This window comes from Rhamphochromis sp. 'chilingali' (genome assembly GCF_963969265.1).
Source record: "Rhamphochromis sp. 'chilingali' genome assembly, chromosome: 1".
In the NCBI taxonomy this organism is placed as follows: Eukaryota; Metazoa; Chordata; class Actinopteri; order Cichliformes; family Cichlidae; genus Rhamphochromis; species Rhamphochromis sp. 'chilingali'.
This window is the reverse complement of record NC_137929.1, coordinates 35,492,422-35,520,028: the sequence shown is the minus strand read 5'-3', so window position 1 is coordinate 35,520,028 and position 27,607 is coordinate 35,492,422. Positions and strand designations below refer to the sequence as shown.

General features: G+C 38.6%; 2 protein-coding genes across 2 annotated transcripts; one reads left to right on the top strand and one right to left on the bottom strand.

Annotated features, from left to right (window-relative positions):
• Positions 1-232: 232 nt before the first annotated feature.
• On the top strand, positions 233-25,708 carry LOC308407844 (uncharacterized protein; the record flags this gene model as incomplete). Its single annotated transcript, XM_080899757.1, has 24 exons — positions 233-524; positions 787-895; positions 1,002-1,117; positions 1,271-1,341; positions 1,426-1,566; positions 4,776-4,871; positions 4,996-5,127; positions 5,221-5,355; positions 5,482-5,519; positions 6,395-6,435; positions 6,527-7,462; positions 11,606-11,662; positions 17,562-17,664; positions 17,756-17,877; positions 18,045-18,115; positions 18,298-18,423; positions 19,581-19,670; positions 19,833-19,964; positions 20,056-20,190; positions 20,321-20,358; positions 21,276-21,316; positions 21,412-21,500; positions 22,001-22,760; positions 25,590-25,708. The coding sequence occupies exons 1-24, from the start codon at positions 476-478 to the stop codon at positions 25,706-25,708; spliced, it is 3,747 nt and encodes a 1,248-aa protein (XP_080755883.1). The 5' UTR covers positions 233-475.
• LOC308392268 (putative E3 ubiquitin-protein ligase RNF144A-A) lies at positions 11,316-14,132 on the bottom strand. The gene is made up of 4 exons (XM_080875237.1): positions 14,027-14,132; positions 13,670-13,770; positions 12,638-12,811; positions 11,316-11,871 (listed from the first exon to the last, which is right to left on the bottom strand). The coding sequence occupies exons 1-4, from the start codon at positions 14,103-14,105 to the stop codon at positions 11,416-11,418; spliced, it is 810 nt and encodes a 269-aa protein (XP_080731363.1). The 5' UTR covers positions 14,106-14,132; the 3' UTR covers positions 11,316-11,415.
• Positions 25,709-27,607: the final 1,899 nt, after the last annotated feature.

Sequence of the window (27,607 nt, the reverse complement as noted above, 5' to 3'; positions counted from 1 at the left end):
CATTGTTTGCTCAGTTCAGTTATCCCGCCTTCCTTTGAGAATCGGGACACATGTAACATATTAACAGGTTTCTTATTTCTGATTAAATAACTACGGGTTCATATTTTTAACTATCACATTTAAGGGTGCAGTGCCCACTGCCTTTTGGAGAGGATAACAGTGTTCGGTCATGTGACGCTTATTTTAATAGAAATATTGTTTTTTCCGGTGCACCCTGAATACAGCACGAACAGGTCAAACAGAAACTGTTTCCACAGTTTCGACTTAACTGGACGTGAAAACAGCTTAATCCTCTTGTCCGTGAAGAATCTCAGGGAGTGTCTCGAAGTTGCAATCGTAATGCATGCTCACATGCATTAGTGCATTTGTAGAAAAGGTATTTTCAGAACCGTTGCGACTGTTTTGCTGTTAACCAGCCGTGTCTTTGCGGCTGCTGGCGGTGTAAAACGGGACTGAGGTTCTAAAGGGACTGAAAATGAATTACACGGGTCGACAGTTTTTCGATGGAACCTTTAACCTTGCAGGTAGGTGCAGTGCGTTTAGTTCCCTCAACCTGTTTTGCAGCAAACTGGGTCTTAAAAATGTAATACTTATCAGTCTATTCACTAGAATGTGGACTGATCAACAAAGATGACGCTTTTCTCGTAAAATTCAATCTACAAAACAGTAAATTGTGCAAAACATGAACGGGTGCAACTATTCGCTGTCTGTGCTGTTTTATAATCCATGCTTATGGTATGAAAGCAACTCTGCTACTTGCATGCTTTCATAACAATCTCTCCCCAGCAGCGGATGTAAAGTACCATGGCTTGGCAAAAGAAGGAGCAACATGCTATCTGAACAGTGTGCTGCAGGTGCTGTTTATGACCAAAGACTTCAGAGAAGCTGTGAAGAGGTTTGTTGTTGTCCGTTGTTATGCACCATAATGTATTCATGTCCGCTAGATTAGCAGTTTAAAACTGAGTTTTGTATCACTCATGACCAGCAGTGTCTTTGTTTAGGCACACCAATGAAAATTCTCAGTTTATTGACCAACATCTTAAAGCACTGTTTGAAGACTTACAGAATCATACTGCAAAGACGGATGCAATAATAAAGAAGCTGGGCATTGACAATGGTACAGTATGTTAACACACTGGACAACAAAACATTTGAATTCTGTAAATCACCTGTGCATTTGAAGTGTTGCATTCATAACCCATAATTAAAGTTCATAGTTAAAGAAACATTTTTATAATTGACTTGTTTTGTTGAACATCTCTGCACTCAGTGTATGAACAGCATGATGCTGCAGAGTACTTTGAGAAGATTTTAACACTGACCAGTCCTCAGGCCTCACAGGTACAGTCTTCATCAAAGGGTAACTATAAGCAGGATGGAAAAAAATAATAGATGTTAACAGGTTTTTGTTCATTTGTTTTTCAGATCTTCCATGGCATGTTGGCAAAGAAGACCACCTGTTGTAAATGCCTGACAGAGACTGACATAGATATACCGTTCTGGCATCTTCCTCTTGCACTGGTGGATTCCTGCACTGACACAAAAGGAAGTGAAGGATACAGAGTGGTAAGGATCTGACAAGCCTCAAACCTCTGAGCATGTTTCTGTTTTCAATATATACCGTAGGGGAAATTTCAAACCCTGCTGAATTTGAAGATTTTCTTAAAAACAAATGAACAGTCTCTAATTTTTGTGGTAGTGTCATGGAAAGACAACATGTTAACCAAAAATTCATAAAAACACATGACATAAAAGTTTTAGGGTCTTGTAGCTGGTCACCAGGCTTGCACATGTCTCAGGAGGATTTTTGGCCCACTCTTCTTTACAGGAACTCTCATAATCCTGTTTTTTTTGTTTGTTTGTTTGTTTGTTTTTTGGCTGCCACTTAGCACTTTGAGGCTTCAGCTCCCTACACAGATTTTAAGGACTGAGGTCTGGCTAGGCCACTCCATGACTTTAATGTTCTTCTTCATTAGCTCCTCTTTTTGTTTCCTTGATTACATTTTTGAGTCATTGTCATACTGGAAGACCATCCAGGATCCATCTTCAGTGTTCTGGCTGAGGGACGAAGGTACAATATGGTGGAGTCATCCTGTACTCTTAGCAGAATAACAGCCCAAAGCATAATGTTTCCACATTCGTGCTGGACTGTAGAGATGGTGTTCTTTGGGCCATACTCAGCATTCCTCTTCCTCCAAACATGGCAGGTCAAGTTGATGCCATAGAGCTCGATTTTGGTTTTGATTTGACAACAGCGCTTTATCCTAAACCTTCTCTATATTATTTAGAGGTCACTGACAAACTAAAGATGGCCCTGTACTCGGGCCTTCTTGATCAGAGGGAGCTTTTGGGTGCTGCAAGACTTTAGTCCATTATGCCATTAGTGTGTCATCAACGGTGTTCTTGCTGACTGTGGTCACAACTGCCTTGATATCATTAACAAGCTCCTCCCGTGTACTTTTGGGCACATGATCATCTTCACCATATGAGGCAAGCGCTCCACACTGAAGGCGACCGATGGTCATTTTATGTTTCTTCCATTTCTGAAAAACTACACCAACAGTTGTCACCTTCTCACCAAGCTTCTTGCTGATGGTGTGGTAGCACATTCCAACCTTATGCAGATCTACAGTCTTGTCCCTTTGACAGATCTTTGGTCTCACCCATGGTGGTGGAGATGTTGGAATGAAACAAACAGATTCTGTGAAAAGGTGAGCTTTATACTGAGACCAGGAGTATCTGCAATTCACTGATTGGCTGTGTACCCGTGTGGCACACAGATTACAAACTGTGGGAGCCAGAATTTTGGCTGGTTTGCAGACTACATTCTTATTTCGCTCTATACAGTGCAAATAAAAGTTGTTTTCTGGATTTTTGGTTTATATTCTGTCTCTCTCCATTTGAGACTGTTCATTTCTTTGAAAGTGAGCAATTCAGCAGGGCACCCAGTAATTATTCCCTCCACTGTACACTTTCAATTGGTTTAACTTTTGCCCCTGAGCGTGTCAGTGGCTTTTCACCAGTTTTTATTCCCTTTACTTCACAGCAGTGGCTTATTCATAGTCATAATTACAGTGCAGATTAGTTGGCCATACTTTAGAAAAACTAAGAAAAACTAACGAAGAAAAATATTTTTCTAGAAAACAAAAGAAAAATAAATATCTCCCACTTAAAGATGAATATCCAAAACTAAAGTTCTAAATAAAATAAGATACATATATTTAGAAAGTATACCTATTCTTTAACTATTTAAAATCAAGACAGTATAAACATGAACAGTTTTGAATCATCACATTCAAACCTGTTTCTTGCCACACTTGGTACATCCCCACCAAAAATGAACCATAATGTGATCAAAGGGCCTGGACTACTTTCACAGTTCCTTGATCTAAACCAGGGGTTCTCTGACTTTGAAGAAATGTTTTCACACACTGTCTAATAAAAACAATGACAGAAAAGCCTAACTGCAACTTTATTTAGATAATAAACTCTAATAAATTCACAATGAATCCTTCAGTAACTTGTTTTAAACAAATAACTTTCATTTCAAACAACTATTTGTAACTTTTGTCACTAAACCGCTTCACTAGTCTGCACCACTTCTTCAAACAAGCAACAAGTTAAACAGAATGTGAAAATTGACAAACAAAAATAAAGTTCAGTCTTAGTCTTATAAAGAAAAAGAAATCCAGAAACCTGTGAACACAGATGAAAAATATAGACTTTATTGAGAGTTTATACTATTCACTCTTATTGGCTGTAGTGAGCCTGTTTTTGACTGCAGAGCTTTGGTGGGGTGTGGTCTGCGGCGTGGTTGCGGGGAAGGCGGACACACCTGAGCGGCATCCCCAATCATGCCTCGCCGGCTTGAAACAGAATGAACTGGGTCCTGTTGTTGTTGTTGATGTGTGTAGGCTGTAGCCGAAAAGCTGCAGCTGCGTGTGTAAGTCGACAGCCGCAGATGTTAAACATGAAGTCTGCAAAACTTATCTGCCAGGTAACTTGTACCTGTCAGAACTCTGCCACACACTTTGAGAACCGCTGATCTAAACTACGAGGCCAAGCACAGTCAGATGCAAACTAATGTGTTATAAATCTTTAAACCAGCATTTTCAATCAGGCTCTCTGTAGGATTGCTGCTATTTTACATTCAGTTGTTCATAACAGTGAGTTTGTCTGAGTTACAGTAGCACTACTCTCTGTATCTGTTGACCCTAGAACTGAAGAAGCTTCTCTGATGAGAGGTGAAACGTCTTCAAGCAACTTAAAGAAGTCCAGACGCTTTTCTTTACAAGCTCCTTAGACCATGTCATAAATCTAAGAACACACCTCCCGCCCTAAATCCACATGCGTGGGAAGGTGGGGGTGGGGAGAGTAGTAGCACAACTCAGAACAGTGTAGGCCACAATGATAACAGGGGTGCTAAAGTCCAACCCTGTCTCTTTCTAAGTAACACAAAGGAACTGGAATGGTTTGTTATCAGCTACAGATTTTTTATAAATGAGCTGCAGCTGATGCAGAAGTCTGCAGTCTGAATGCCTACTGACACCAGTAATTGTGTGCTGGTTGTGTAGTTTGTTACTAAAGTGAGGGTTTATTGCTTTCTCTCAGATCTCCTTCAAAAGGAAGTTAGACTCAAGGGTTAATTAATTGTCTCGTGTTAGACACATTCCTTCTTGAGAAAACATTTCTGAATACCGTACATCCGTGAAACTAGTCAGCGGGTTTATGTCAGAGGGAATTAAGGAATAAAATGAAATGTGTGCATTTTCCAGGTGGATGGCATTGATGAGTTTTTCAGAATGACAGAATTAAGTGGAGAAAATCAGATGTACTGTGACCAGTGTGATGACAAAGTTGATGCTACTACTGTAAGTAAAGAGAAAACTTGTTTCTGATTTATGCACATTAGCTGATTTTGTTATTGTAGAATTATTACTTCATAATGTTATAATGAAAAAAACATGATGACATATTCTGATGTTATTCATTCAGAAAGATGTAATGAAGCATCATCCAGATGTTTTGCCTCTACTTCTGAAGCGCTTTGAGTTCAGCTATCATGACATGTCATACGTCAAAATCAGCTGTGCTGTGGAGGTTCCCTACACCCTGCAGATACCAGACGTATGTATAACAGTATATTTTAATATTTAAACAATATCCTTTTCATTTTCTTTGCTCATTTTCATGGCTGTCATTTCTTTCTTTGGTGATCAGAGTCAGACATATGAACTGTATGCAGTTGTGGATCATGTTGGTGATCTGAGAAGTGGACTTTACAGTGCAAGAATCAAGATCGAGGAGGAACACGGAGACAGATGGTATAATTTCGATGATGCTGGAGTCACAGAGGTAAGACTGTTAGTCCTTTCTTCACTATTGCTGAAACATATTACAAAACAGCCATGTTGCGCAGTTATGCATTACAGAGGAGGAGAAAGAGATCGATCATATGTTTCTTTGCTTTTTCCATCACAGCTTGATTATGAACCGTTCCAAGTAGACAACACTGAGAAGTAAGATTTTGTCTTTTTCTTATATCCACATAGTGTTTTTTTGCAAATATTTCTTTATTTTGCACAAGTGCATACTGTAGATATATTAGATCTCATGTATGCAGGTGAATGCACTGGCATTGAATTTAATGCACTATACCACATTACTATGTCATACCATTCTGCTGATGCAAACAAAGGAATGGTTTAGATCAGCCATTCCCAAAGTCAAGAGTGCTGAGGCCTACTTAAAAAAAACAGAACATCCCTCGGGGCCCACTCACTCTTAAATCTTCAGTCTAATCAAAATACAAAAAAAAAAAAAAAGTATTTTCTAAAAATTGTATTAAATAACATAAACAACACAGGCTGTACCGAGTTATATGCCAGTTGTTAAGGTCAATGTGTCATCCAGAGACACAAACTTCAAATCAAGAGCAGAAAATTTAGGTTAGAATAATAATATAATAAAGCAACCATACTCCTGGTTTAAATTCAGTTTTTTTTAATATAAATATATTTATATAAATATGTATCAGTACATGAGTATTTCAAACTGAATTTCTGTTATCGCTGAGGCCCACCTGCAGTACCTTGGCAACCCACCAGGAGGCCTCAGTCCTTACTGGTTTAGATCAAAGCAAGTTCATGGTTTAGAATTACCCACTCAAAGTCCAGACCTAAATATTATTGACAGTCTGTGGCAAGACTTAAGCATTGCTGTTCACAGTTGCTCCCCATTTAATCTGACTGAACTGGAGCTAATTTTCAAAGGGCGAATATCGCAGTCTGTAGCTATACAAAGCTTTAACATACTTTTCAAACCACTGTATTGAATACATGAGCTACACATTTTGATTTAGTTGAAAAATAAATCAGTTTCTTTTCTTCTTTAGATCTGAGAGTGCTTATCTACTTTTTTACAGAAAGAAGAAAAGTAAGGACAAATCTTTTTATAATGCTTTCCATTAATGTTTTGTTGGTGTGCATTAAATGCTTTTATAACAAATTTCAAATTCATCCCACAGATGCTGTTGGTGAAGAGATCAAGGAGATGGAACAGTTGTCCCTGACAGCACGCCATAAAAATCACACAGACTGTGAGGGTGGTGAAGTATCAGACGACTCTAGAAAGGATACAGGAGAATATGGGGGAGGTAGACCAAATGTTGGAAAAGATTACAGCTCTAAATTTGTAAGTGTTGAAGCTGATAAAGTAACGACAGGAGAAGGAAAGCTGTTAACAAGATATGACCTCTTAAATGGATCTCAAGACGAGCAAACAGGCAGTGAGAGAATCAATCAGATGAATGAGCAGAGGAGCATTAGCAGGTTTCTTAATGAACCAATAAAAGAAGATGTGATGGGTGAAGCCAGTAATCATGATGTTACACATTCAGGACATAAAGATGTTAGTGTGCAAACTCAGAGGAGGAGTGTGAGGGATGACAGGGAAGAAACGAAAGAAGCTGATAAATATATTCAAATGAGTGAAATCACCATTGAAAATCCTGACAACAGTGAAGCTGTGAAGCATGTTAGCATGAGATTAGATGGTAGAGGGCAGAAAACAGCTGAGAAGATTATCAGTGTTACCCGTACATCACAAAGTGTTGGTGGTGTGCAGATACAGAGCAAAGAACAGAAAAATGAACGTGACACCAAACTGAATCAGAGTGAGGGGAATAAGATAACAAAGGAAAGACTAACAGAGGAGCAGGACGGAGGTAGTGAGGAAAATATTGAAATTATAAGACTGGAGTGTTTTCAACCAAAAGCAAGAATTGGAGCTCAGCGACTTACAGAAGGAGGACATGTTTCAATGAATTCAAGTCCTATTGTTAGAGTAATTGACGAAGAACATACAGAAATTGATAGTGCTTGTAAAGACGACAGTCAGACAAAGATCATCATAAGGAAAACTACAGATGAAACCACACAAGACATGACAAAATGGATAGAGAGTCAAAGAAATATTAGAAGTTTAAATCTTTACATAGATGAAGAGGTCACTTTGGGCAAAATGTAAACTCTTTAAATGTCAACAAAATACACATTTTCATTCATGAATATGATTGATACCAAAATTACATTGAAGATCGCAGAGAAAGTGTTATAATACTGCTCATTTTTTCCACTGTTCTTTTTGAAAAATATAGCTTGAGTGTTGTATTTGTCTCTTTTTCATTCATTTTAACAGCTACAAAATGCTTAAGTTAGAATTGACTAAAGGCTTTATTTGGCGTAACGTTTTTAAAGGTTCAAAGAAACTTGGGATATACCTTAACACAGAATTATATTTCTGTTATCACTGAGTGTTTTTGTCTTTTGTTCTTAATGGTTTCATTTTTATGCAGTCTTTTAGTGTATTACCGATTTCATTTTATTTTCACATTTCTTTGTGTAAAAAAAACAACAACATACCAATGAATGTAAAGTGTCAATGATTTCAGACAAGAAATTTCACAAGGAAATATTTAAATGTAAACTTTTGTGTGTTTATATGTTTAATGCCTGATTTTAATTGCAGTATTACTTAATTACTTTTCATTCTGCTGTGCATTTCCTTTTAAAGCACTGCAACATATTGCGTTCTTCAGCAGAGCCCTCTGAGCTCATCTGTTGCCATTTCTTTGTCATTTATATATTGATTTTCTTAACTTTGGCTCTGAATTAATAAATACAAAAATACTCATTTTACAGTATGTTTTGATTACAATCATGGCTAAAATGTTGTCCATATATTGTATATGACTTTACCTCTGGACCCAATAAGAAATTCACCTAGCTTAGATCAGATTTAAACTTAAAATTTACGAATTAACAAAAATTATTTTGGTGACGATGGCTGAGCTGAAGAAAAATTATTCTGGATAAACTTAGAATCAGAATCAGAATCAGAATGGGGTTTATTGCCAGATGTTGAGGTTTACAACATTAGGAAATTGCTGCGGTGCTTCAGTGCAAACATAGTGTCATAAATAGCACTTAAATAGACATGAAAAAAAATAAAAGTAAGAATAAGAATTAAAAGTGCTATGTAGAAAGATATGTGCATGGGATATACATGAGATATATACATGAGAATAAGAATTATGAGTGCTACGTAGAAAGATATATACATGAGTGCAGGTGGTGATCAGTGCCAAACATGAAATGATGCAGTGACACAGCGTAGGGTCATGTGTTAGTGGTGGGAACAGTCATATGGTTATTGTTCATGTGTCCGACAGCAGAGGGGAAGAAACTGTTCTTATGGCGAGAGGTTCTGGTGCGAATGGACCGGAGCCTCCTGCCTGAGGGGAGCAGGTCAAACAGACTGTGTCCAGGGTGAGAAGGGTCAGCTGAGATCCGGGCTGCACGCCGCAGTGTCCTGGTGGTGTACAGGTCCTGCAGAGATGGGAGTCTGCAGCCAATCACCTTCTCAGCAGAGCGCACAACACGCTGCAGTCTCTGTTTGTCCCTGATAGTGGCTCCAGCGTACCACACGGTGATGGAGGAGGTGAGGATGGACTCGATGATTGCAGTGTAGAACTGCATCATCGTCCGTGTTGGCAGGTTGAATTTCTTCAGCTGCCTCAGGAAGTACATCCTCTGCTGGGCTTTCTTGATGACGGAGGTGATGGTGGGCTCCCACTTCAGGTCCTGGGTGATGGTGGTACCCAGGAAGCGGAATGAGTCCACAGAGGTGATGGGGGTGTCAGTCAGGATGATGGGGGGGAGTGGGGCTGTGTGCTTCCTGAAGTCCACAATAATCTCCACTGTCTTCTGGGCATTCAGCACCAGGTTGTTGTGGCTGCACCAGGACACCAGACGTTCAACCTCCCTCCTGTAGGCAGACTCATCCCCGTCCGAGATGAGCCCAATAACGGTGGTGTCATCTGCGAACTTGATTAGCTTGACAGACTGGTGGGTGGAGGTGCAGCAGTTGGTGTACAGGGAGAAGAGCAGAGGAGAAAGAACACAGCCCTGAGGGGAGCCGGTGCTGATGGTCCGGGAGTCCGAGACATTCTTTCCCAGCCTCACATGCTGCTTCCTGTCCGTCAGGAAGTCAGTGATCCACCGGCAGATGGGATCAGGCACATTCATCTGGGAAAGCTTGTCTCGGAGATGGTCTGGAAGGATGGTGTTGAAGGCAGAACTGAAGTCCACAAACAGGATCCTGGCGTAGGTTCCTGGGGAGTCCAGATGCTGCAGGATGAAGTGTAGGGCCATGTTGATGGCGTCGTCTACAGACCTGTTGGCTCTATATGCAAACTGCAGGGGGTCCAGGAGGGGGGCCGTGAGGGTCTTGAGATGGGAGAGAACTAGGCGCTCAAATGACTTCATGACCACAGATGTCAGAGCCACGGGTCTGTAGTCATTTAGTCCAGTGATCCTAGGTTTCTTGGGGACAGGGATTATGGTAGAGGACTTGAAGCAGGCAGGCACATGGCATGCCTGCAGTGAGGAGTTGAAAATGCCAGAAAACACTGGGGCCAGCTCGTTTGCACAGTGTCTGAGGGTGGCAGGAGACACGCCGTCTGGGCCGGGAGCTTTCCGAGCATTCAGACTCCTAAACTGCTTCCTCACATCTGCTTCATGAATATGAAGAGTTGTGGTGGGAGGAGGTGGTGTGAAGTTTGAAGGTGGTGATGGCTCTATGGAGGGGGGAGAGGTGGGGGAATGAGTGTCCAAAGTGCCTCTATTGTTGGGGCCGTTGGAGGTGTGAAGGCTGCCTGATGGCTCGTCAAAACGGCAATAGTTGGTTGAACGTGAATTCAATGCACATTACTTAAAACAATTTTACTTCCTAATTGAAATATAATAAATGGGACAACAGAGAGGAGAGTGTGTTTCATTACTTTAATTTGACTCCCATAGTTTTTCAGCACAAACATGAGTCAGTCAGCTAGTAAACATAGAACAACAAGGAGAATGGGCACATGTGGGATGAAATCATAGTGGCAAAAATATTTGGAAAGGAAACCGTTATTTTTATTGTTACTGTCACTCTGTTAGTATTCTGGTATTCATTGGCAAAGGCCATTTATACTCCACAATGCCGAGTAGTGTGCACAGGACCACTAAAGGACATCAGGGCCTAAGGCCACTCACAAGAAGTCTGTTTCTAATTGTTTGGTCAGAGACATTCACACTGGTGCTGGAAGATCATTTTGAAGCTAAGGTAGTACTCAACTTGTTCCTCTTTCCACAAAGGAACAGATGCCGGTCCTGCAGATGGCTGGAAGGCCTTCTACAACCCTCTCCAGCTCTCTTAGAGTAACCACTTGTCTCCTGCGTCTGCTCCATGCTCTTAAGGCTGTGCTGGGAGACAGAAAACCTTCTGGCAGTGGCATGTAGTTTTGTGGCATCCGGTGGAGTTGGACTGTTTGTGCAACCTCTGTAGGGTCGAGTTTTCACCTCACGCTAAAAGCAGTGAAACTGACCGTAACCAAAGGAAAACTAGTAAAAAAGAATAGATGATGACAAAAAAAATATCAGCATCCTCCACCAGTAAAACCATTCCTACTTTTGTGGTTGTCTCATTGTTGGCCCTCTACTGCACCTAGGGTTAATTTCATCTAATTTCATTTATATTAAAGCTGCAGAAACTGATTAACACATAAATATACATGAACTGATATTTGTCAGACACTAAATATGCATTCTGTTTATTTGCAAGGAATCTTTATCAAGTGACTTGTTTGTTGATGACTATTATTTAACAGAGATTAAGTCAAAGAAAACTATTTTTTAAAAAGTCTGTTGTACAACATAAAAATGCATACAGGAAACATAGTTTACCACTATTTAAAGCATATGAACAAGTCAGGCTGTAAAACATTTGGCTTCTCTCAATGAAATTCTCTGAATGAAATATAAAAGAAAAAGTCTAACATGAGAGAAGGATATGACTCAGAGAGCATGCTGTGTCTTAGTTTCTGCGCCACACAGGTATTGAAGTTTGTCTGGGAGCTACACCATCACTGCAGGGGATGAAGTAAGAACTTGTCTTCAAGCACTCAGGTTTGAGTTTCAGACACACAAAGCAGAACTCTTTCTGACAGCGAGGACAGATGATGTTCTTGCAGCCTGTTTTGTCGTGCTCCACCCTCTGACCACAGGTGGGACAGGCCCGGATGGAGGGACAGGCATCGACCCCCTGAACCTGAGGGAGAGCGGTAGTCTTGCAGTTCTTGAGAAGTTCGAGGTCGTGATTGATGCATCCATCGTTGTCACAGCGGTCAGAGCGTGGAGCACTGCCTTTCCATGGCTTCAAACACTGCCAGCAGAACTGGGACACTTTCTTCTTGTCAGCTGTGCAGATTGTGCACTGAACATTAAGGTTGGTCAGGTCCTCTCTCTCCACATAGGTTTTGCAACCAGGACACTGTTATGACAAACATTCAAGAATTTCATTGTTTTTGGATATAAACTTTCTTTGTTTAGAGTCACATGACTGAAACTGATCAGATTGATATTATCCTCACATCAGTGCAGTAAACTTACCAAGTTAGTTTGTTTTTATCATGATGACTAAGAGCAGTGGGGAATTGCTGGCACTGCTTTGACCAAAGATTAATGACTACATTTATACCACCTTTAACCAAAATACTTTTATAGTTACGTTTTCCTAATTTTTTTTAAGGATTACTTGTAAATATACATTTAAAGAATTCAATAATTTCTGAAACACTTACCATGTGAAAATGGTACCTTTTTAAAGCACAGTTTGAATACTGTGAGTGGGCCTAAGGGGTCAGGACCTGCTCACTTCAACAATGGGCCTATCCTGATTGCCTCAAATATTTTTTTTCAGGTTTTATTTTTACTTATCAAAATAAATGTTTAAATAAACAACAGACTAAAAATGTTTTTCTTTCTAACAAAAAAGTAATTTATCAAGTTATCAGCCAAATTATGGCTGGAGAACGGGAGTGAGAGTTAAAAATTTCCGTCTATTTTTTTTTTCTTCATGACAGCGCAGGCGGTTTTGATTGAGATCATTTATTAAATTTACAGCTCAGTGTGTTGATTCTGCTGTTTATATAAATCAGGGAACAAAGAAAATTATCCCCAAAATAGCCTTTTGTTTTGTAGGAGCAATCATTCTCCACTAAACTCTTCAACTAAATGAGGTTAACTTGGACACTTACAGTTTTAAATTCACAGTACTCTGTGGCAGCTAGGCGAGCGATGTTCTCTTCAAAGTACTCCATCTCTTCTGTTGTCAGTACTGCCAGCCTGCGCACCTCTTGGTAGGACCACGCTGCATCACACTTCTGTAGCGTACCATTCTTTAGAGCTGGGCACTTAAATTTGTACTGGCCCTGAAAAAGATGTTAACGATGTAAAGACATCTAATTGATGTTTTTGATAGAAACAAGTTCTAAACACTGGCACAGCATCAAGATTAATTTAATGTTTCCATTTATGTGTTGACTACTTACACTTAACAATTATGATTTTGGTCACCATGGCTAAAAATGTCCATAAAATACAATACAATGTACAATTAAAAATGAATAAATGCATATGTGTGTGTGTGTGTGTGTGTGTGTGTGTGTGTGTGTGTGTGTGTGTGTGTGTGTGTGTGTGTGTGTGTGTGTGTGTTTTAATGAATTATTTAATTTCCCCATTTATGAACACCTTTCTCACTTTTTGTGTTGGTTACATGGTATAAACTGAGAGTTTTTTCTTAAATACCTTTTTATGTAACAGAAAATCCTTTTGTTCATGTGTGTATTCACCATACAAAATCAATAGTAACATTGAATAATAACATAAATATCTAAGCCATTAAATGCAGTAATAGCAGGTCAGTGCATTTAGACATGTTCACCATGAACTACTGAGGTTCAAAGTGAAGGATGTAAATCCTTTAAAGGAGACCTCCCAGTCTGTATGTGTGGTGTCTGTGGTGTAGGGTTAGTCTAGTGTCTTCACATTTGAGTGACAACTTTCTAAAAGATCCGATGATCTATCTTGTCAAATTGCCATTGTATTTGCCTATTTAATATTATAAATCCATCAGCAACATTTAAATATAAATTTTGGATGTCTGGATACAGACATAAATCAAAACCTTGCAGAAATGTAGATATTAATTTTCCTACGCAAGCTTAGACAAGAAAACTAAAAGTAAAACTATATGAAAACAATGACGTTATTTGGAACCTGGAAAGTACCTGATCCAACAGGCTGCGACACCACCCAGTGAGCGACTCCGGGGTGACGGCATGGCCGCAGGACATCTCTGCTCTGAGACCCTGGTCTCCTTCCACTGGAGCTGAGAGGAACAACAATAAGCGCAGACAGTGAACTCAACATTGTGCTGCAGCTTGCCCGAGAACCTACTTTGTGCAAAGGCTCCGACCCCGGAAATTTAGCACACAAGTAAAATGTTTGTATAAAATACTACTTCATTTGGTTTAATTGGGATAACCAGTGCATTTATTATAATAATTCCAAATCAAATCACGCACAGTTATTAGAAAGAGCAGAATTAAGGGGCTTCAGTGATGATAACTAGTTGTATTTCTTACGTAGAGGATCCAGATCATCGGGTCTGTTGACGAATCTCAGCGTCGTGTCTCTGGGGTCGTATCTTTTCTCGTCGGTCATTTTAGCTCAGAAACTCTCCGTCCTCTCCGTGGATAAACAATCTGTGTCTGCAGTCAAATGAATTTGTTTTTAACTTTCAGTTTCCCCCAGCAGTTACCAGAAGTCACATGACAACGCCGGTCTGTCTTCTTGCATCTGTATTTCACTTTATTTACTCTTTAAATGTGTCCCAACACACCTCAATAAAATTAGTGGGTCATTAGCAAGACTACATCCTGAGGTGGCAACTCCTAACCCAACTCAAATAAATTGAAATAAATGTAATAAAATATAAGTGTTTGGGAAATAATGTACTTCTAAAACTACTTTTATTGCACCATGTTCGTTCACTCATGAGCTGCTGTAACATTAATCGAATGGCTGAACTGAAGCATGCAGTCAAATTATAAGCTGTGTATTGTGCACAAATGAAATTCGTAGGATATTTTTCGCGCTGCTTCGTTCAATTACTTCATATGCTGCCTTCACGATCTTATGTGAATTTCCAATACATCCCAACTGAAAAATATATTCCGAAACCTAATTTGTCGAAGGAGTGCATGTTAATAGGCCCTGGGTTAATCCACATGTGTTTGTGAGTAAGGAGATATTAGGTGTTCTGCATTCACATTTTTAATAAGTTTCTGAAAAAAAAATAGTAATTTAATAATTTCGAGATTTCAAACACGTAAGCAACATTGCAGACCCGAAGAGAAAGAGAAAGTAATCCGGGGCTTTTAAATTCACTGGATCTGTAGATCGCAGATTGTGTCGGGAATAAACTAAGTAGTTTCGGAAAGAATGCCTTGAATTGAACGGAAGGTAGGATTCTATGTGTTGTTGTTTAGTGGTTGCTTAGCGTAACCGGTAAAATATGCGGCTTATTTCTTTTTAAGGAGCAGTTTATTCAGCGGTGCAGAAGTGAAGAGGTTGCAGGATGGCACAGAAAATGAACGGACAGTGCACCAATACATCTCTGGGTAAGATTTCAGAAAATATTTAAAGCTCTTTTGTTTGTTTGTTTTTTGTTTTCATCCTCAGGCGTATTGTTGGAGATGGATATTTATCCATTTATACAGGAATTTCGATGTTTCCTTTTTGCCTTTTTTCATCTAGCTTTCATCAACATCCTTATCATCATAAATGTTTAATAGATAGAACATTGATGAATCACAAATCTCTCTCGGGATCTGAGGTTATGTTCAGATTCTTTTTCTAGCCAATTCCCTGCACTATAGGTTGATTATTTAGTTTGGACAGAGAGTAGCTGTTTTTGATAGGGGCGATATGGGCGGTTGCCCAGGGCGGCATCTTGGTGGGGGGCGGCTTCACGAGCATCGGCAAAAAAAAAAACAGTTGCTCGCACCCATGCTGCCCCGACATCAGCCAGCGCATTTTGGGGATGGCATAGGCACCGATGGGTTTTCTATCGCTTATTTGCTGGGAGTAAGGGCGCCCTCGTTTGCACCTGCTGCTTGCGGCACAGGGAGGAGAGGGTGGGCTGCGGGGGATTCTCTGGTTGGCTGGAGCAGCATCTAATAACCAACTCGCAAAATAAAATAAAAACAAACCAACAAACACGAAAACACCAGACATTATGATACAGACTTTTTTTCGTTTTTTCGAAATTCTATACGCGAAAAGTGAGCGCGAGAGCCCTCGGTGTGCCTGCTCGCTGCTGAAGTCAAAGTAAACTTGACGCGCCGAGGGCTCTCGTGCACACTTTTCGCGTATAGAATTTCGAAAAAATATCGGTGCAAATTATAAGTCTGTATCATAATGTCTGGTGTCTTCGTGTTTGTTGTTTTGCTTTTATTTTCTTTTATTTTGCGAGCTCCAGCCAGCCAGAGAATCCCCCGCCGCCCCTCCTCCCTGTGCCACAAGCAGCAGGAGGGGCCCTTACTCCCAGCAAATGGGAGTAAGGGTCAAGTGAGCCCTCACTTACGAAGTCACAGTCAAGCTAGCCGCAATAGAAAGCCGATCGGTGCCTATGCCATTGCCAAAATGCGCTGGCTGATGTCGGGGCAGCATGAGTACGAGCAATTTTTTTTTTTTTGCCGATGCCCCACCACGATGCCGCCCCGGGCAACCACCCGTGTCGCCCGTATCAAAAACCGCTACTGCCATTATGTATTCGTGATTTGAATCCTGGGTTGTGCGAAATCCCAGAAATACACCCTAGACAAAGTGATTCTGTGAACTAAGGTGTAGGTCTATTAGGTTATGTTGTGGTGATCCTCGGGTTGGGGGATGGGTGTTCATACTGGAGGGCAAGATTAAATCCAATGGAAGGTGGACAAGATAAGTTCAAAGCCATCAGGTGCTCAGTTTAGAAAAAAGAGAAAAGAAGAAGAGGAGAAACGAGCACAAGATACAGGTAAGCAGATGTGTCATTGGATAATGGCAGGTCATCCTGAAACAATCAGAATACTTTATTAATCCCTAAGGAAATTATATGGGTTACAGTTGCTCCAAGAAGAAATTGTAAAAATAGTCACAGTAACAGACTAAACTCCAAACAATACCTCATGTTACAGATTTTACACATTTAAGAAATAGCACTAATACATACAGATCACTCAATTATAAATATCAAGAATTAACAGAGGTGATTATAAATAAATATCAATAAAATTGAAAAGAAAATTACAGAGTAGAAAATAGTGTGTGTAAAAAAGGATGTAACTATTGCAGCAGTGTATTAGATTGTACAGGGAGATGGCCATGGGTAGGAATGGCTTCCTGTGTCGTTCAGTGGGGCTTTTTGGTAATCTCAGTTTCTCACTGAACGTGCTTCTGTGACTAGCCAGCATGTCAAGGAGTGGGTGGGAGGTATTATCCAACATTGTCCTTATCCTGGACAACATCCGGCTCTCAGACACCCTAACTGAGTCCAGCTCCATCCCCACAACATTACTGGTCTTGTGGATCCGTTTATTTTGTCTGTTAGTGTCTGTGTCCCTCAACCTGCTGCCCCAGCATGCCGGAGGGAATGTTCACCCATGGCACCAAAGAGGCTAGGACCGCCCCTGTGGACAGACACTGGAGTCTAAAGAGAGTTTTGCTTGTTCCAAACTGTTGTAGTTTACCAGTTACTGAGGCCACTATACTCCTGGCAATGCTCCAAGCTTAGATGCCCCCAATCTTTGGTTCAATGTAATATAATTTGGAGGTTTACAGGTAGTCTTTGGGCTTATTAGCTCTCTTTTTCCCTGCACTGTAAATTTTGGGAGATTATATAAATTGGTTTGTGCTTTTCCCAATCAGCCAACCAAATCAAATGACTGAATTTGACTGGAATTGGCAAATGAGATGTTTTAGAGTAATATTAACATTGAAAAAAAAAAACCCAGTTAAACTCCTAATGTAGAAATGATAAAATAACTGTTTTTGGTTTATTTCTCTTTGGGTATTTTATGATCCAGGCTCATGTTTTAAATATATATCTTCTTTGTATGAATTCTCTCTTCCCCTCAGCTAACAGGTATCATGGGCTGATAAACCAAGGATCCACATGTTACTTGAACAGTGTGCTGCAGGTGCTGTTCATGACCAAAGACTTCAGAGAGGCTGTGAAAAAGTTTGTTGTCCAGCTTTAAGTGTGATTCTGTATTTATCATATATGACGTTTACGGTGCATTTTTAATCACTCATGTTTACTTCCTGTGTAGGTACTCTGGAGAAAATCCCCACTCTGAATTCCTTGATCATGATTTGAAAGTCTTATTTGATGACTTACAGCAGTATACAGCATACACATTTAAAATAACAAACAAGCTGGGCATCGACAACGGTACAGAACAACAAAACCTTTTTAACACTGTAAACTCCTGAGCACTGTATAACTTTAAAATAATTTAAAATAATACATAATTTAAAATAATTATTAAAATATTATAACAATGCAAAATTGTAGGGCAAAATTACAAAATGACTTTTACAAAAATGCATTTGTCACAGTGTATGAACAGCGTGATGCTGCAGAGTACTTTGAGAGGATTTTAAGAATGACCAGCACTGATGCATCAAAGGTAAGGTCTTCATCGATGCTAAAGGATATCTATATCTATACACTGGATCAATATATCACTTTTTAATTGTGGAGTCTTTGCCTTAGAGTATAAAATGCTTTGAACAACTTTTGTTGTGAACAAATGCTTTCTAATTATAACTGAAAGAGAATGAACAGATTTTTGTGCATCTGTATTTTCAGATCTTTCACGGTCAGTTAGTAAACAAGACCACCTGCTCTAAAGGTCATATACAGACTGACAGAGATGCACCATTTTGGTATCTTCCTCTTTCACTGGTGGATTGTTGCAGTAAAGACTACAGTGTGGTAAGGATCTGACAAGTTGCAAACTTCTCAGCATGTTTCTGTCTGCTAGGACATGACAGCTGTGAGAAATTGTTTTGACCTTACATGCTTTTGTCAATTACAGATATATAATATTTTCCCATTTTCAGTAAATAATAACTGTTTTTCTTTCATTTTATCCACTTTCTATAAAAAAGAAAACTCTCATGTTTTTCACTGCATAAAATGTGTTACACTTTATCACTTTGTTACTATTTTAGTATACATCATTTACACATCATTATTGCATAAATCAAATGATTTCTTTGTGTGGAGGAGTATTGACATGATAATTCCTGTAGCTACAGTGCTATAAAAATGAAATAGTTGTTGAACCATGTTAAGTACCATGGCCTAAGTACAGATTTCATTATAAAACCTGAAACCTATAAAATAACTTTTGGGGTGTCTAAATGATTGATTTAGGACTGCTTTATTTAATTTAAAAATACACAATTTATCTAGTTTTGCTTTTGTGGGTCAAACAATCCATGTGACTGAAGCTCACACTTTAGGTTTTAATTCAAGGGATTAAAATTCAAATCCATCAGTGTCAAGAAAATATTTGGCTTTGCTTAAGTGGACTCTGTGTAGCGCTTTGTCTCACCAGGAGTCTGAATGATTCCCAAATAAATAAATTAAAATGTAAATCAATGTGCCAAATAGTTTTATTTTTAAAATCTAGACGGTAATATTTGGGTGTCAAGTGTTACAGCTCACCCAAGATGATAACTAAATTGAACCAGATATCCCAGCTGTTGCCTCATTACATTTTCAAATTCTCATTAAATTTTAGAGGGTCATGCAAGGGTCCGTCCTCAAATCTGCCTTTTCCCAACTAATCGTATAGCTTAAGCGTAACAGAGAAAATAATGGCCATTTTATATCAGGTATCTAGTTTGACTAAAAATTGTGTGAATCAACTTCTCCTTTGATGCATATGAACATGAGATGATATGTATATGTGTACTGGTTAGATTTTTTTCTTTTCACTTAAACAATACATCTTAACCTTTGAGTCTGACCTAATAAAGTTAATGGGTCATGTTAAAAACCTTCTTCTTCAAGGAAAAAATCTTCACCTCACTTCACTGGTAGGCACATCTTTGTCAGAGCTGATTTTAAATAACATTTTTCAGGTGAAGGCCATTGAAGAGTTCTTTAAAACCTTCTGTGTAAAAAATCAGCTGTACTGTGAGCAGTGTGGTGACGAAGTTGATGTTACTATGGTGAGTTTAAAGAAAGGTTTTTGAATGTTTTATGATTCATTAAATACAATTACTCAAACATATTAACATGTATTGGGAACAGACAAGCTCCCTGAGGCAACTGTTGTTGTGATTTGGTGCTTTATGAATAAAATATAATGGAATTGAATGTTTTTCATTCAGACAGCTGTAATAAAGCATCATCCAGATGTTTTGTGTCTGCTGCTGAAGAGGTTTGAGTTCAACTATAATTACATGTCAAACATCAAAATCAACTCTTATGTGGAGGTTCCTGAAACCTTGCAGATACCAGAGGTACATGTATAGTATATTTTAATATTTAATCAATATCATTTTCATTGTCTTTGCTCATTCTGATGGCTGTCATTTTTTCTTTGGGGTTCAGAGCCAGAAATATGAACTGTATGCAGTTGTGGATCATTGTGGGGATCTGAGAGGTGGAAATTACATCGCAACAATCAAGATCCAGGAGGAACATGGAGACAGATGGCATCATTTTCAAGATACCAGGGTCACAGAGGTAAGACTGATAACTTTTTCACTGTTGATACTAAAACATGCTCCTAAATCACTGTGTTGCACAATTACTTGTATGCCTTACAGTGGCAAGACAGATCCTGTTATGCTTGATTATTTTTTTCCATCATCAGCTTGTCCATCAGCCATTCCAGCTGGATAACACTGAGAGGTAAGTTTTTGTGCTTGTTTCCCTGACTGTATATATTTTTCCATTTATTTTTCCATTGTAGTTCAAATATTACTTGAAAGTTGGTATGAATACATACATACAATATATGTACATATATTGTACATTACATACTATATATCAATGCATAGGTATTCACTTAAATACACTCTGTCACATATTAAACAATATTATACCATGCTATTGATGTAGAATATTTCTTTAATCCATGCTCCATTTAAAGAGTAATTGATCAGAACTAAATACAATGCAGGGAATAAGCACTGAAGGCATGTACAGCTATCTTTCTTTTGGTGCCTGAATCGTTTGTGAAAATTGTTTTATATTAAATAATTTTGTAAAGTAGCAAAACAAGAACAGTGCGATAGACTCGCGACCTCCCCAGGATGTACCCTGCCTCTTGTCTGTGGTAGATTGGATAGGCTCGAGACCCCCGCAAATCTGATAAGGATAAGTGAAAGAGAATGGAGAATTAATGGCAAAACAAGCGTTTTGTAAAAAGTAAAAGGTGGTATCAAATTATATTTAAAATATACTGAAATACCCATTATGCAGAATGTCTATTTTCTGTGTAGCTTTATCAATAATAATATTGAATTACAACATTTATTTTAAAATTTATAAAAATTCTGCAAAATTATAAGTAACTGAGATTCTTAAATGACTGGTAGAGAGTAAATGGTGCAAAATTAGCATCCAAATAGTGGAGTAGATGTAGAAATAAGCTGGTTGGCAAAACCCCGACAATGATAATTGAAACTCAATGCACTTCACAGGGAAAATGAAGACACATAAAACAAAGTCCAAAAATTGGGTTTACAAAAATGCTGTTATGTATAACACACAAACCATACATTTAGATTTATTTGAAAATGAATTAAATGCTTTTTGTCCATTAGATCCCAGAGTGCATATCTTCTTTTTTACAGAAAAAGTAAAGGTAAGGACAAACTGTTTTTTTTAAAAAATACTTAACTGGTTTTCGTAGTGAGTACATGAAATGTTTGCATACCTAATTTCTAATTCGTCTCCCAGATGCTGCTGCTGAAGTGGTCAAGGAGATGCGCAGCCTGGCCATGTCAAATTTGCAGGTCATACATGAGGGAGCAGCCCAAATTCCACAGGTAAGATTTATCACTGTAGGCAATTCTGAAAACCTTTTACATACTGTAAAGACGTTGCAGTTTGTGCATCTGTGTGATAGTTTGGAATTTGTAAAATAATTTCTCACTCTTAGGACCTCAGTCAGTTTCAGCTTGGTATCATGATAGGATGCTACCTGTGCAAAAAGGCCATGAAATTTCTTTACTACTAAAGAGTCCACATTCAATTGTCCACTTAGTCATAGTGAAAATAACTTTTAATGCTTTAGCATTCCAAGACATTTTGGACAATTTAATGTGCCCAGCTTTATGTAAACAGCTTCGGGGCAGTCATGTCTCTCTGTTTCCTGTTTTATTGTAAAGATCTTGTGTTTCCTTGTTCGATGTATCTAGTTGTGCTTCCCCTGTGGCGTCATGTTAATTTGTGTCAGCTGTGTCCCTTGTGTGTTCTCACTTCTCTTGTTATCTGTGTAATTAATTTGTGTTTTTTATGCCATTTGTATGTTTTGTCTTGTGTTCAGGACAATGGACTGAATTCCATCGCAAAAAGTCTGCCTTTAAGGTCCAGCAAGCAACGTTTTCCATCAAGTTCAACTGGCAACTCAGGAAGTCCAGAAAGCCCTCGAACTGTATCAATTCGTAGGATAAAGGTTGTTGAAGATCTTTTGTTTGTATTTAAGGACAAAAGCATAATGACTGTGACTTTAAAGATGGACTTTGTCAATGAAAGAGGTATCGATGATGCTGGTGTGTCAAGGGAGGTTTACACTGCATTTTGGGAGCAATTTGTGGAACAGTGTGAAGGTGAAACAGAGCGAGTTCCAAGGCTGAGGCCTGACTTTTGTGAGGCTGAATGGCAAGCGATTGGTCAAATTTGGGTGAAAGGATTTCTAGACCATGGTGTCTTTCCAGTGAGGCTATCAAAGGCTTTCATTTTAGCCTGCATTCATGGAATTGACTCAGTGAGTATAGACATTCTGATGACATCGTTTCTCAACTATGTCGCTCCTGTTGAGAGATCAGCAGTTGAAAATGCTCTCCAGGGCACAATGGGTGAAAGTGATGACGAGGACCTGCTTGACCTTTTCACAAGGATGGGCTCCCACTCCCTACCCCCTAAGACCAACATACAACTTGCCATTGAAAGAATGGCTCATAAGGCCATTCTGCAAGAGCCAAAGTACATAGTTGATTGCTTCTCCACACCTATGGTATGTCTACAGCAGAAACTGTCAGACAAGGAAAGGGTTTTGTCTCTGTATGAGACAAAGAAGGCCACAGGCAAAAGAGTATTGCAACTGTTTGAAACAACAAACATGGTGCTGTCTCAAAGAGAACATACCATCTTTACTTATCTTCAGCATTATGTCAAAACTGCTGATGAAACTAAAGCTGAAAAAATCCTGCGTTTCTGCACTGGGTCTTCTGTCATTTGTGTTGACAAAATTCTTGTGTCCTTTAATGCTGAAACTGGGCTCAGAAGAAGGCCTGTTGGTCATACTTGTGACGCTACCCTTCATATACCGTGCACTTACTGTTCTTATCCTGAATTCCGCACAGAGTTTGACAACATTCTTTCCAGCAATTACTTTGAAATGTACGTAATTTAAACTCAATAGAAGTGCTTTAAAGAAAAATACTTAAACCTGTAATTGTTCCATTGTTATAAAGAGAAAAGTATGCTTCTACAGTGAGTATTTCTAAAACTGGCCAGCTTACACCAAAGAAATCTAGATCAATGAACAGTACAACAGGCATAAAGAAAAAGATGTACATATGATTTGGGGGTAAAAGGTCCATTAAATTATTAAAATAACTGAAGGGTAATGTTGATGATCATGTTTACAAATCTACAAGCTAATGTAGCCTGTGTGAAATGTGGCCTAAAAAGAATGTCTCGTAACAATAAGCCCAAGTTTGCTTGATTAGCTTTCAGAATTTTTATGTAACATATGTTTTATGATACTACACTTGATCTTGCCTCACAGCAAGAAGGTTCTGAGTTCGATTCCACCATCAGACCAGGGTCTTTCTGTGTGGAGTTTGCATGTTTTTGTTTACGTTGGTTCTCTCTCGGTCCTCCGGCTTCCTCCTACAGTTCAAAGACCTTCATACCTTTCTGATCTTTTAAATTGGTACACTCCAGCAAGATCACTGAGATCTGCGGATCAAATGCTTCTAACTGTCCCGAGGTCCAGATAAGAGCACAGAGGAGACCAGGCCTTTGCTGTGACTGCTCCTAAATTGTAGAACAAACTGTCCCTTTTCATCAGAACCTCCCCAACGTTAGACACTTTCAAAATCTGTCTGAAAACCGACTTTTATTCCTTGGCTATTAAATCAGAATGAGTTTTGTACTACTTTTATTTGTCTTATTCTTCTCATTTTATACTACTTTTTCTTCATTTTTATTATGTCTTCCTATGTTTTTATCTCTTTTAATTATCTTAAATGTACAGCACCTTGGTCAACAGCTGTTGTTTTAAATGTGCAATATAAATAAATTTTACTTTGACTTTGTCTGTAGTATGTAGTTTAAAAAATAAATGTTTGAATATATTTCAACTTATTTGTCCTGTACTTCAGAAATGTACTATCACATCCTCACAAAAGGGGTGACTGATGTCAGTGTAGCATTTTTAATTAACTTACAGTTCCTAAAAGGCCGACAGCACAGGTGTTTTAAAAAAAATGTTACATTTGGCTAAATTCATATACTGAAATAGAAAGTTCAAAAGATCAAAAAAAAATTTTTCTGTTGACACGCAGTTATTAGCCAAAGCTAGTCTAGAATCACACAAAAATTTTGAATTAAATTAAAACAATTCTATTTTTAGATTGGCTTTGTGTTTAAAGTCAGGTTTCACAAAGTGAATCCCCTCGAGTTCTGGTACCCCTTTTTAAGTACCATTTGTGTGACATACCAAGTGTTTGATGATACCAAGTGTGTAATATCATCAAATTTTAAGAACATTTTCTGCTTGACCATCTCTGATTTGCATAAATTTTTTATAGACTAAAATTTGGACATTTATAATGAGTTCTGTGAAATTTTAGCTTCACATATCAAGAACTTTTCAAGATATATATATATTTTTAAAGATGGGCTGTTGAGCAACAATCAGGCCTTTTTTTTCCACACGTTGAAATCTGCTGCGATGTTTAAACATGAATATCTCAAAAACTATTAAGGCAATAACCCTGGAAAACTAAGAAGCTTGGAAAGAAGACCTGAATGACTGGGAACATCCACAGAAAGAAAACCCTGGAATTTTCACTCACGTTTCTTACCATCAAAATGAATCCGGATCTGTAATAACAGATGCATCAAAAAGTACCTGAGTATTAGCTAGTTAAAATGTGAAAAAAAGAAAACCCCAATCCATCCTATAATGTGTAATATGTGAGGACACAAACTAATAAAAGACATCGCATTCTAAAAGTCAACCAGTCACATTTTTTGAGTGGTATATAGTTCTATTTTACAGCAATGCAAAATTAAGCATTTAAAATATTCAGGTACCATTTTTATTTTGATTACAGGTCGATTATAAAGGGGTAATAATAGGGTTACAAGAGGGAAACGAGTGAGATAATTTCTAAGTTAATACTATGCAATTACCAAAGTAATAATCATGTAATAGCCAAGTAATATCAAGGTAGAAAGCGTGGTTACAGTTAAGTAATGGTAAGCTGAAATTTATGTAACTGGATAATAATAATAATAATAATAATAATAATATATATATATATATATATATATATATATATATATATATATATATATATATATATATATATATATATATATATATATATATGAACAACTCCCTCTTTTTGTGTTGATTACATGGTATACAATAAGAGCTTTTTCTTTACTTAATAATTCACTCCACTTGCCAATTTTTAAAAAGGTATGCCAGCTAATATTTGAGCCTACAAATATACCCTTGTTTTAAAAACCTTACTAATTTTTCATTATACATTTAAATTATTAATTAACTTCTGAAACACTTTGCACCATTTCTTTAAAGTGCAGCATTTTGTTTGGTAGCGCAGTTTTGTAGAAAACTGAAAGTAAAACTAAATAAAACCAATGACTTTATTCAGAACCTGGAAAATACCTGATCCAACAAGTTGCAACACCACCCAGTAAGCGACTCCGGGGTGACGGCATGGCCGCAGGATATCTGTGCTCTGAGACCCTGGTCTCCTTCCACTGGAGCTGAGAGGAACAACAATAAGCGCAGACAGTGAACTAAACAGTGTGGAAAAGCCTGCCCGGTGTTAAAGAGAACCTACTTTGCTCAAAGGCCGAATTTAGCACAAAATTAAAACTTGTGTATGGAATGCCACTTCATTTGGTTTTAATTGGGATAACCAGTGCATTTATTATAATAATTCCAAATCAAATCATACACAGTTATTAAAAAGAGAAGACATGAATGAAGGGACTTCAATTATGATTATTAATTTTTATTTCTTATGTAACGGATCCAGATCATCGGGCCTGTTGACGAATTTCAGCGTCGTGTCTCTGGGGTCGTATCTTTTCTCTTCAGTCATTTTAGCTCAGAAGCTCTCTGCTCCGTCCTCTCCGTTGATAAACAAGCTCTGTTTATGCAGTAAAGTGAAGTGAACACAGAGGCTACCGTGTTATCACCACTGACAGCACCAAGACTTGTTTTTAACTTTCAGTTTCCCCCAGCAGTTACCAGAAGTCACGTGAAATAGCGCTGTGTAGCAGGTCTGTGTTCTTCTATGTTTATTTCACTTTATTTACTCTTTAGCACTGATGGTGAGGGCAGCAGTTTTTTTTATGCTAATAAATAAGAGTAATAAAAATAAACAAATAGCCTAGGTATTTTACAGTGGCGTTTATACAGAGTTTTTTTTTTGCAGCCCTGACTTTTAATGAAATGCGCATGAGAAGGGAACAGCTGGTAAACAAACACGCCCACTCATCATGAACTGGCATATTAGGTGATTTCCAGCTATCAAAGAGTGTGACATCCAAAAAGGAAATGCATTTACACACTGAACAATTGAGTGTGTAAATGGTGAGGGATGCACAGCACAGGCACTATAGGTAAACTGCTTCTCACAAACACCATTAAAAGATTTGTTTTTCATCGTTTGTTTGTTTTTACAAAAAAAAAAGCCGAATTTGCATTTTGTAGAGGAAATCTAATATATCCAACCCACTTTTTTATACAGCTATGTAAAATTTAAAAAGAAAAAGAAGACGCGTGAGTGGTAAAAACAATCATTTAGATGAAAGTGAAAGTGAATACTCAGCCCTATGACGTCAGACCCAGAAGTACCTTATTAGCGTCCGCAGCAGAAGCGGAGGGAGCGCACAGGATGGGAAAGCTGTACCAGGTCGTGGTTTCTGGAGTAAGGGGTGGGAAGGTGACCGTCGACCTGAGCAACACTGAGGAGCAGTTTAAGAGCATGACAGTGGAGCAGCTGAGGGAAAAAATAAGACAGAAGTTTCCGGAGACTGCAGGTAAATACACCGAAACACCCATTAGCCTACATTATCGACACGATGAACGAGCTCAGTGTAATTTTCGGAATCTTGGTTTAATATTGTTCAGGTTGTTCCAAAATTTCCTTTTAAAAAGATATTTCATTTGTTATGGCGGATCAAGACTATCAGTAGCGGTTTTAGATACGGGCGACACGGGCGGCATCACGGGCATCGGCAAAAAAAAAAAATGCTGATAGTCATGCTGCACCGACGTCAGCCAGGAAATGTCATAGGCACCGATCGGTTTTCTATCGCCCATTTGCTGGGAGTAAGGGCACCCCCCGTTTGCGAGGTGCGCGTGCTGCTTGCGGCACAGGGAGGAGAGGGCGGGGCGGCCGGGGATTCTCTGGCTGGCTGGAGCAGCATCTAATAACCAACTCGCAAAATAAAGCAAAATAAAAACAAACCAACAAACACGAAAACACCAGACATTATAATACAGACTTATAATTTGCACCGATGTTTTTTCGAAATTCTATACACGAAAAGTGAGCGCGAGAGCCCTCGGTGCGCCTGCTCGCTGCTGAAGTCAAAGTAAACTTTATTGTCATCTCCGCTACATACAGTCCAGTATATAGAGAGACGAGAGGACGAG